Source organism: Apostichopus japonicus, chromosome 11 (genome assembly GCF_037975245.1).
Source record: "Apostichopus japonicus isolate 1M-3 chromosome 11, ASM3797524v1, whole genome shotgun sequence".
Taxonomy (NCBI): domain Eukaryota; kingdom Metazoa; phylum Echinodermata; class Holothuroidea; order Aspidochirotida; family Stichopodidae; genus Apostichopus; species Apostichopus japonicus.
In genome coordinates, this window is record NC_092571.1 from 1775821 (window position 1) to 1787407 (window position 11587).

The 11587-nt window shown below is 37.8% G+C and overlaps 1 protein-coding gene across 2 annotated transcripts in view; it reads left to right on the forward strand.

Annotated features, from left to right (window-relative positions):
- Nucleotides 1-10969, forward strand: part of LOC139975719 (cholinesterase-like) — a 43527-nt gene extending 32558 nt beyond the window's left edge. For both annotated transcript variants that reach the window (XM_071983828.1, XM_071983829.1), the window contains exons 2-11: nucleotides 425-613; nucleotides 931-1090; nucleotides 1929-2006; nucleotides 2386-2504; nucleotides 3830-4000; nucleotides 4346-4549; nucleotides 5136-5377; nucleotides 6770-6955; nucleotides 8909-9090; nucleotides 10060-10969. In XM_071983828.1, the coding sequence (XP_071839929.1) occupies nucleotides 425-613; nucleotides 931-1090; nucleotides 1929-2006; nucleotides 2386-2504; nucleotides 3830-4000; nucleotides 4346-4549; nucleotides 5136-5377; nucleotides 6770-6955; nucleotides 8909-9090; nucleotides 10060-10178 (1650 nt within the window). In that variant the 3' untranslated portion in view covers nucleotides 10179-10969. The remainder of the gene's footprint in view (nucleotides 1-424; nucleotides 614-930; nucleotides 1091-1928; nucleotides 2007-2385; nucleotides 2505-3829; nucleotides 4001-4345; nucleotides 4550-5135; nucleotides 5378-6769; nucleotides 6956-8908; nucleotides 9091-10059) is intronic.
- The last annotated feature ends 618 nt before the right edge of the window (nucleotides 10970-11587 follow it).

An 11587-nucleotide genomic window follows, 5' to 3' on the forward strand; every position in this document is an offset into this window, starting at 1 on the left:
GCTCTCCTCAAGATAGTAAATGCGATAAAGATATATGGTACGTGATGTGGTGAGTAAAAGCTGTTTGTATATCGGTGAATATCTCCCATGATGGGAAAGATTTACTATGGATGGATTGTATACCAACTGGGTTTACATCAAAAGAAACATATATTCCGATTTAAACCCCCCACTTTTTTTTTCAATCTACACAACTATTGGCTACCAATTTCAATCTATCAGAGTAAGATGCTGATTCCAACAGGCTGGATTTTCAACGATCGATTTAAGTTTCTCGGTGCAGCCTGTTCTTATTAATGCAATACCATACTACAATAATGATGTAATATAGGAACGTCGCCATAGTAGCTGACGACCAACTTCTTTTTTAATGAATATTTATAACTATAAATACTGGGTATACTTTTTCATTGCTTGTTTTCAGGGCATTCCTTATGCCGAACCACCAGGCCGTTACCGCGCTCCCGTAGCCAAGCAGAGCTGGTCCGGGGTATTCAATGCAACTGCTTATGGAGCATCTTGTGAACAGTTTGTTAACTTCCCTGAAATTGACGCCATGTACAGATCTAGCGAAGATTGTCTTTTCCTAAACATCTTCGCACCAAACCAAACGGTATTGTTTTTGTTTTTTTCTGTGTTCATTTTACTCTGACTCAATTACTCTATTGTATTAAAGTTCGTTATTAATCTTGAGGCTTGATACTCAGATACTCAGGCCTGGCTTGGAGAGGGGGGGGGGGTCAGGGCAACAGCCCAGGGTCAATACGGCGTGCTGGGAAAATATGAAAGGGATATGGGATTAAGAATAGTGAACCATTTTTGGTAGCTTTATCACAGTCGCGAATGTAGGTACCCTACTCTTAACTCAATTATTTTCTCCGTACAATTTAAATTTTTTATTAAAATAGTTTGACTAATTTTTCTCTCCAGACCGGAAAGATGCCAGTTATGGTTTACATCCATGGAGGTAGCTACACTTCAGGATCGTCTATGGCTGACTGTTACTCAGGGATCTCATTGGCATCAGTAGGTGACGTCATTCTTGTCACCATTAATTACAGATTAGGAGTGACTGGATTTTTGGATACAGGTATACAAGCAAACTCATTTATATTGTTATCTGTATATATGTATCTTATATTACCTAACGCAGAGTTGTATATATATATATATATATATATATATATATATATATATATATATATATATATATATATATATATATATATATATATATATTGTTTACTATTCCAACTATACAGAGACATAAATCAACGACTCCTATACCTACCACTTCTCCTTTTGCGTTCCCCCTCCCCCTCCCACCTCTCTCTCCACCTCTCCACCACTCTCCGCCTCTCTCTCTCTCCACCTAGTTCTAGTCTGTACTTAGTCTTGTTAAGACCCAGTATTTAAAGCATAGTGTACCTTTCTTTTCCACTATGCAATTTTCCCATATCTATATTTGCTGTACTGCCCAGAGAACGCCCGCGTCAACGCTTTCAATTGAGACTATAGTTTGTATCGGACAGATCCTCGGGCATGTAAAATACAGTGAGTAAGCACATTCGTGGTAGGCAGAAACGGACTCTGAGGCATGTACAGATTGTACGCGAGAAAAAGAATATCACAAATGACTTGGCCAAGACTATCTGTACTAAGCTAATGCCTTGTGAGCCCCATTCCTCACATTCTTCTACATATACACAACCATTCACTTACCTACACTTTTTGAACTCAGGTCCCATCTCGATGTATTACTTTAATTGCAAGTGGAGAAGGAGTGTGGGTTTACGAACAGCCCCCTCCCTCCGCCACCTCCCTCAGCTCTTCCGGCCCCCCTTCATTCCGAAGCGAGCCACTGACATAAGATAAATAATCATATTGATCTGAAATTTCCTTTCTTATTCTTGAATTTTCTCGTTCAGGGGATGCAGCTTCTCCTGGTAATTATGGATTACTTGACCAAGCCGAAGCTCTTCGCTGGGTTCGAAATAACATCGAGGGTGATAAATTAGTCCTTTCCGTTTAATTATTTGTATCTTATCGTCCCTGTTACGAAAGTCTAATTATATGTCGTATAATGAGTCGTTTTAATGTTGGGCGACAACTTTTGATCACATTCTAACCGAACTTTTTACCTCCTTTTTTCAAGAAGTCAATTTTCTTTTTAAACAATGTTGTACAAAACGTAAGTCAAAATGTGGGTGCATGGTCACCATAATGGACTTTTCTACCCTTCTACAATTATTTTCCATACAGTAATAAGAGAAATTTAATCATCCCCTTTCCATTTAACACAAACCCCATTTCTTCTTTCCGTTTTTTCTTGTCGGCTTTGCAAAATAACAACATTTCCTATTTTAATATTTAATATTCATGCAGCTTTCGGAGGCGACAGTTCCAAAGTAACCATTTTTGGAGAGAGTGCTGGAGCCGGTAGCGTCGACTTCCACTTAATTTCAAAATTCAGTCGGGATCTGTTCGATCAAGCAATTCTAGAGGTACTTTATTATTATTATTACTACTATTATTACTATTATTATACTATTATAATTATTATTATTATTATTAGTATTATTATTATTATTGTTACCCTTTTTTTGGGGGGGGGGGGGAGGGGGGCAGGGGTGCAGTATATCTTAATTCTGATGGACATGTTATAGGGAGCAACAGAAATTTTCCTCTTATATTTTTCAACGGTTACTTTATTCAGTGTTAAGGTTGTTGAGTTGAATTTCAGATCATACTTGCGGATTGGTATTCCTATAGACGCGGGTCGATTCTCCTGAGGAATTCTTCAGGAAACTCTGTCCGTGGGGACATCGGACTAGTTTTACTGTGGTAGTAACATATACCACATCGTTTAAAGCATCGGATTAGTATAGGCCTAACTGTGGTAGTACCGTACCGCATCGTTCAAGCAAAGTCAAGATAAAATAAAAACTTAATCCGGAGGTTATTCCACCCACAGCGCAGCAATAATTTCATAAGAATAGACCCCCCCCCCCCCAAATAAATAAATAAATAAAATGGCTACAAATGAAACCGCGACATAAACCGTTTGTACTCGTTAGACACAAAATAGTCCTGCATTTTGATAACTCAGTTAGTAATTCGCAAATTTGGGGAGTTGCTTTGTGATATAGATATATAGACATTGATAAGAATATAGATATAGATATTAGAAAGAACGTAGATAGCAAATTGGGAGTTGCTAACTGACAAAAAAGGATAGGAATAGTATCATATCTCATGTGCAAAGTCAAATGACTGGGTCAGAGTGAATCATATAAATTTAAAATCCAACGCCCCTCCCCCCCCCCCCCCAAAAAAAATAAAAAATAAAAATGCAAACAGGAGGTCAGAATGTAATGAAATGTTCTTATAGACAGTGGCGCCAAAACCGGGCGAGGGTTCCGAAGTATCCTGCGCATGCCTAATTCCCATGCACCCGTGTTGCATACCGTTCCTTCAATGATTATGTATGTAAAAGGGTAAAGCGCCCTCCATCGGGTGAATTGACCGATAAGCCATTACTAAGAACGGTTAAATAAATACGGGCCAAAGAACCGGCCTTAATCGTAGCCATCCGTCTCGTCTACTAACTGCCTACATAACAACCCGCCGATGAGATACAGACGTTTCGATCAATAATTGTTCGTCAAAAAATTGCGAGCATATAAGAACATATATTTTGATTTTATTACTTTACATTCATGCAAACAGTGTGCCAACTCACCGCAGAAATGTTTTGTTCATCCTTTGACATCTTTTAATTCTTGTTTGTTTATCTATTTGTTTAATTATTGTTGTTTATATTCTACAGAGTGGCGCAGTATTGACACCGTGGTCATTTAATAAATATTGGGAGAGCAATAAAGTAAACGAAGCTTTCAGATTAGGTAGATCGGTTAACTGCAGCAGCACAGATACAACGGAGTTAGTTGACTGTTTACGACAGATCGACGCCCGAACCTTGGAAAACATAGCGTCGGCTGTAAGTATACCTTTATTATTTAAGTAATGCTGCCTGCCTGAAAACTGTAATCAAATTTGAGATAAAATTGACGTTATTTCCCTTTTCTACTTGTATAACTGACAAATGTAGATCAAACAAGTTGTTGTTGCTCCCCATGCCTCTCACCCTACCCCCCCCCCCCCCTATCCCCACTTTTGTCACCTTTCTCCCTGCAACTGGATAATTAGTCACATATACATGTATTTCTTGTGTTTAATTTTTAATCAAGTGCAAGTAACCGTCATGCCTGTTCTTTCCAAACCGCTGTATTTACCATTTTTTACCGTTGCATATATGACTTCAATGTTGTCATTATGCTTGCAGAACCAGATTCGATTTGGTCCAACTGTGGATGGCACATTCCTGGATGAATCTCCCATCACTATGATACAGCGAGGCGACTTTAAGGATTGTCCGGTCATTGTCGGGTTTAACAGAGATGAGGGTACATTATTAATACTGACTTCATTCCCCGACTACGCCCTTACGGAGGAAGCTCCGGTCATCAATCAGTCTAGTTTCAACATGGTACATAATATTTTCCATATTTTTAATGAAATCACTACTGATATATAGTTCATGTAAAGTTTAGCTACCAACCTTGACAGTATTCGTTACCATCAAAGGATGAATATAATCTTAAAATTATATTTTCAAGAAATCAAAACACAGTCCATATTGAAATGATGCTTAATCCCTTAATCTCTCAGATCAGCTGTTTTGTGCTTTGCGAACAGTTCATCGAACCTACTGTTAGTGAACCTATCATTACGGTGTGGAAATCTGCAAGTGCCTCCCCCCGCCTCCCCCACCCCCCCCCCGCCCGACTTTTTGTAGTTCCCGTCTGCGTGTGTTTCTCTAATTTTGAGCCTAGTAAATATAGCTTTGAAATGTTAGCAGGTAATATTCAGTGGTATGAACTTCTGTAAGCTTCTATTTCTATATGGGTGTCAAAGTAGCACACAGGTATAGTCTACAATTATGCTGAATCGTTCCTTTAGGTTATTTTCAGCCCAAGGGGAGGGGCAAGGGGGGGGTGATGATAGTTCAAGACTTGGACACAAATCGGTGTATTGGGTTGCATAACGTTCTCAGTCTGTGTTCTTGTCGACAGCTGGTAACTGTATCCCAGACAATCTATAATCCAGTGCGATATGAGATCGTAGAGGATTCGATAAAACAGCAGTATGTTGACTGGGCTCATTGGGATGACACGAACCACGACTACTTCGACACAATCGTCGGTATTTCCGGTGACGAAAGTTTCAGCTGTCCTTGCCTGAAGGTAGCGAGAGACCGGGCTATGATGACGTCACATCCGGTTTACCTCTATTTCTTCACCCAAGTACCAACCACGTAAGACGATAATAAGAAAATGAACAACGGAAAACTGACACTGGGAAAATACACATAAATACAGAATATTATGAAAGAGATCCTTATATATCCTTATATATATATATATATATAAATGAAAATCGTAATGAGTTGGAAAATCAAGAACAGTGAAAAAACTTTCAGCCTCCACCGGGATTCGAACCACGGGCCTTCCGCTCTGTACGCGGACACCCTAACCACTATAGGCTATGGACGCTGATTGTATGTCCAGAGGTTCGAAACCGGTAAGGAAGGTCGTAATTCCACTGTAGGCGTTTGTCACCTGTATCGAACAATACTAGTTCTGTTTTTTTGGTGACATATTTTGCCTTACTCTAGAGATGTTTGATCTCTAGAGTAAGGCAAAATATGTCAAACATGTGGTTAGGGTGTCCGCGTACAGAGCGAAAGGCCCGTGGTTCGAATCCCGGTGGAGGCTGAAAGTTTTTTCACTGAACTTGATTTTCCAACTCATTACGATTTTCATTTATATATATTCATTTGCCTTTGTCGTTTACCTCCATTGCATTATATATATATATATATATATATATATATATATATATATATATATATATATATATATATATAGCGTGACGTACATAGATCTGCATTTATATGGGCGGTACAACGTTGCAAAAGGTAACACCAATTTGCAGCTAAGAATCTTCCATTTCATCATCAAAGTTTCTTGAAGGGCCGGGGTCACCCCTCCTCTAAGACCTCTACATTGGGCTACATATCATGTTAGCCCCTCCCCTCCCCTCCCGCCCCCCCCCCTTTACAAAGGATTGTTGCGCCCTTGCTCTTGACAAATTGCTTTCTGCAACGTCTATAGTCTTCCCTATTCATAAAGGTAGTCAGTATAGGTCCCAAATTATAGCAAGCTATAATTGCTAGAAGTTTTCAAAAAGTACTTTCCTGGAGGTTCTTACTCTTCAAATTGTTCTCAGACATTTTTAAGGCTTACACAAGATGACTGAATGTCCCAGTAAGGACAATTTCTTTGAAGGTTGTAATAAAAACAGTTTAAGAAGTTTGACCAAAGGTGACCATATTTGAATATCTAGCATATTTGGGGCCAATACAGCATACCTTTAACCCTTTGTATCTTGGTAAGCGAATTTTCCGCCAACATTTCTCGTTCATTTAATTGAACAATTGATTATATGGTCACTTTGTATTGTAACAATAGGTAACTGAAACACCTATACGAATCTAATGAAAATTAGTGCATATAATTTCCTATCTAGTCAATATCGCTTATTCGATATCGGTGCATATATCTTTCAAATCACAACCTTTGCTGATGTGTGTGTGTGTGTGTGTAATCGGCTAATGTTTTCTAATTGTTCATCATTACATCCATAGGTCAGTGTTTATAGTAGATGGAAACGGTCCCGGATGGTTAGGAGCTGGACACGCTGAAGAACTTCAGTATGTGTTCGGGTATCCATTTATTCCTGGTAGGGAAGAATGGCATGGACCAATGACAGACAGTGAAGCTGAATTGTCTGTCAAATTAATGCAATTCTGGACAAATTTCGCCAAGAGCGGGTAAGAATTAATAGACTGTCCCTATTAATAAAAAAAAATTAAAAAAACATACAATAACTCTTTATATGCATTGAAATAGGCAAGGATGTTGTTTTGTATCATGTTAAAAGGTTTAGTTTATCTAATTGTTTGTATTTTATCTCTGAAATTTGTTTCTACATTGATGTTTCTATGTTATACATTTTTCTTACCGTATAGACACAGATAACCATTTTCGTTTAGGTAAAAGATAGAGGTACCGTGGTTTGATAATCCATTAATATGCAGTATAACGTAGACTTGAGCAAGTCTAAAGGTAACATCACAGAGATACTAGTGCTTGAATATTTACATTACATCAAATATTTCTTTCTTTCTTGCATGGAAAAGAATGTTTGTGTGAGGATATTGTATTGTACATGTCATTGTTTGAATTAGTATAAGCAATGTTGTTTGCTTGAATCGTGAATTTATGACAGTAAAAATAAAGGAAAATTGCATTAAGTCTAATCTCCATTGATTCAATATATCATTACAAAATACGATATATTGGGCCAAATGGGAACCTAAATATAATCAGTATTGTTCTGAAATTTAAAACATGCTAACAAATTGCACGAAGTATTCAAAAGTACCTTGCTGGTGGTTCTCGTCCTGAAAAATTATTCCTATATAGACCAGGGTTTCCCTAACTTTATCCCCCCACGAACCCCCTGTGGATGTCAGAGTTGTCAACGAACCCCAACTTTTCGAGACACGATCTGAGTCATTATTACGCATAACAGTACTTCGTTAAAGATGAAGTCCATAGTGTAATATTGTAATGAAAAAAACAAACAAGAGATGAACAAATATTTATTTGGAAAGTTCAAGATGAGATCAGCTTTTTATCTTCACGACGTACGGTACTGTCATGCGCACACCAACTTCACCAAAGTTATGCGGCCTGTGTCTGTTTCATAATTCAGTTATTTATCACATGCACGGTACGGTACTACTATGGCAACATATGCGTATGGAACGAGAAAATAGTTTGTCGATTGGTACGACTTTTGTACATTACTAAATTATATGATATATCAGATTTGAGTTCAACAAAAAGTACTCTAGTTTTGACTTTCAGAAACGTCTCACGAACCCCCAGGGATGGACTCACGCACCGTCCCTGGGGGTTCAAGCACCCCAGTTAGGGAACCCCTGCTATAGACAGTGACGATTATTAAAGCAGATCATAAAATATCTCAGTGTGGGTATAGCAATACTTTGAGAGTCATGACTGTAAACTGCTTGTTGAAATTTGAGCATGGGTGGCCATTAACAGTCTTTCTAGCATACTGAGTGACCAACATACACTGATGACCTTTCAACCGTGATATAGAGAGGAACTACAATTGTCTTTGATATCGGTGGGAATTGTTCATCACAGGCCGTGGTTTTTTTTTGCCATACACGGATGAATATGAAACTGTATATACATCTTACTAACATCAACTTCGAGTGCCTGCTTGAAACAATGAATAGGATTCATGAACATACTGTGTTACCGAACATCGCTCTATATATCCTCATTTAGAGGCCCTCTGCGCCCGCCCCTTCACCTCGAGATAGAGTTCTACCTCTAGTTCATGCATCAGAAGAGAAAAAAACTTTACCGAGACGCTTATGGCAGTCTGGTGACTGCAAAACAGTTATAAGCAGAAATTCATTCAGTTACAAACTGCCCCACCCACCCCTAAAAAAGAAGAATTATCAGGAAAAGTTTTAATGTTATCACTTATCGTTGACCTGAGAAGCTTTCTAAATTTCCGGTCATGATGGTGTTTACATTTACCAGGCAGGTGTCAAATTAATTGTCAGCTCCCTGTAATTATTAATCATGACGTTTTCTGCGGTTAATTATTTTTCTGATTTACTTTTCATTTATTTATTTATTTGTTTGATATATTTGTTCATCTCATTCTTTCTCATACTTAGTGACCCGAGTCGACCCGATTCCAATTCTTTACCAGGTCAAGGTGATTGGGAATGGCCAGCCTTTACCATCCCGGAGTTACAATATAAAGAACTTGCTAGTGAAATGTCAGTTGATCGTGGACTCAAGGCTGACGAGTGCGCCTTCTGGGATGGATTCAAACCGGATCTTACAAGTTACATAGGTAATACAAACAGCTAACCATTTGAAAATGGATAAATGAAGAAAACAACTGCCATGTTATTTTGTCTCTCACCTGAGTAAGATAATGGGTTTGACAATTTTTTTCTCTCTCTTACTACCTATAGGTCACTGTATGAGCTAGGAACATTATATGTTATCGAAAACCAAATATTGCCGTGAACAATAATATGTCCCTTTGCACATGCGCACATTGAATTCGTTCGTGAGAATTATACTGGAAATATTGTTTCACATTAGACTGATTTAACCTACATATTGTTTAGAACGTGTAGTCTAAATCATTCGAAACCATAAATAGGCTAAACCAATGACACGTAATTCGTTTGTTGAAAAGCGAGACCCTTTAGAGGAAATCTCTTCTGTTACGTTCCTTGGTATGCGTCTCATCACGTGTACAATTGCGGTGCGGTCTTGTGTTTGTGTCACGTGACCAGTCCGAACGATACAATACATACATGAGTGTTTATGAAAATAGTTCACAGGTTCCTACATCGGGGAACGGGGAGTATATAACCCTTCCCCTTCGTAAATTTAGCGTAATGACTTTCAAAGAGCCTAAACATGAATGTCATTATATCAAAATTATTTTCGCATTCTCCTCGCGGGAGAGACAGAAAATACTTAAAAATGACCTAGTGTCATTAGGAGCTTCTACGAGGACTTGGTCCCATAGTAATCCCATCTGTCCCCTAGCGCTGGACCCTGGACACCACACTAAATGTTTACACACTGCCAGCGCGGGAGTGTGTAGGCTTCATGGTCAACATCACTAGCACTAAAATGCATTGTAAGGAATTGACACACATTCGCCCTTGCCCAATCTCAAACCAATGTCATAGACCACTCTTGATATGAAAACAAAAAAGATTGTTATTGTTGTGCCTTGCATATTGGCCTGTTAGTAATACTGAGACGTTTGTTTCTTATCCTTTTGCGTTTATATGTATAGCTTCCATGGATACAGCCGAACTCGAGTGGCGAGAGGAGTTCAGCGGCTGGCAGAAAGATTTAGAAGATTGGAGAATGGCGTTCCAAGAATATCAGGAGGATCCTGTCTGCAATCCATAAAACAACAAAATGATTCAAACTTTTAGCTCTTATATACTTATATTGATACAAATATATAAATAAATATGACATATGCAACTACGAATAAGCAAATTAGAACTCACCATCAAATGTATACCTTGTAAAAGCTACGTAAATGTAGGAACAAATTCAAACAAATTTATGTTTCCAAAATGGCATTTTTTCCTTGGATAGACTGACAAGGTTGAAACAAATTTATGCGGTAATTTTGGTATATTTTTATATAAAAAAAATTCATAATATTACTGTTCCGTCTATATTATAACTAGTCAAATATTATTTAAGGTTTATACTACAGAATAAATGTTTGAATATACATTATAATCTGCCATAAATATGTTATCAAAGTTGAACAATATTTGAAGGAATATCGAAACTTTTGAAACAATTCTTTTACGTTGCTTTCTGCTTGCGATTGTAAAATAATTGATTTCAGGGAGAGAGTTAAAAAAATACCCGTATGTTAACATTAATTAGGAGGAAAACAAAAGAATCTGGGAAGGTAGTTCAGTTTGATTTAATCACTTCAAATTGACTTAAAGTACTCAGAGAATTTTCTCAGATTTAGACTATTAATTATAGACGTTAACGTGATAATTTTAATTTCGGGCCTATATTTCTGTTAATATCAAGCTAGCTGTTTGTTCTTGTTTTTATTTCTTTGTTAAAATACGTGAATGATGAGTAAGTTCAATTGATCTATACCTACGGTTTTTTAATTCATTGTATTATCCTATTTAGCGTATATTAATATACCAATTTAAACGCGACATATTCTAAATTAGTACCTCTCTTATCGACATGGGGTTCAGGAAACCTTGCGAGAAGGAATGTCCCGCATGAACACCTTTATGTTCATATTGTTTAAATTACCGTTTGCCTTATAGCATAATTTTTAGTCTTAAAAAATGTTTAAAAAAATGAGTACTGATATTGGTTACACAGCTCAACCAAGTCGTGTAGAATGTGATTTGCAAAGATGACTGGGTAGCCAGGGCCAACTACTAAGCGGTAACTGTTTACATTGGAGCTATGCAAGACTGCACACGGAGGATTGTCAACATTCAAAATGTAACGTACACTGTTTGATATGGAACGCGAAAAGAGCAAACTTATTTCGTTTTCTAAACTAAGTTTGTTGCTGTCTAAACATTGAGCTATTAAGCTCCATGGTCTAAACTAAAGTTGTTGCTGCTGTTTTACCAGGGAGCTCCATAACAACTCCCTGGTTTTACCATGGAGGTAAAAACCTCCATGGTTTTACCACGTTGTTGCCGTCAAACTGCACGGTGATGTCCTAACTTCCGTTGTCTAAACATACATCGTTGTCTAAACTTTCGTTGTTGCCATCGGCGCTGTTCAAAATTGCTCAACCGCGGAATGTAAAC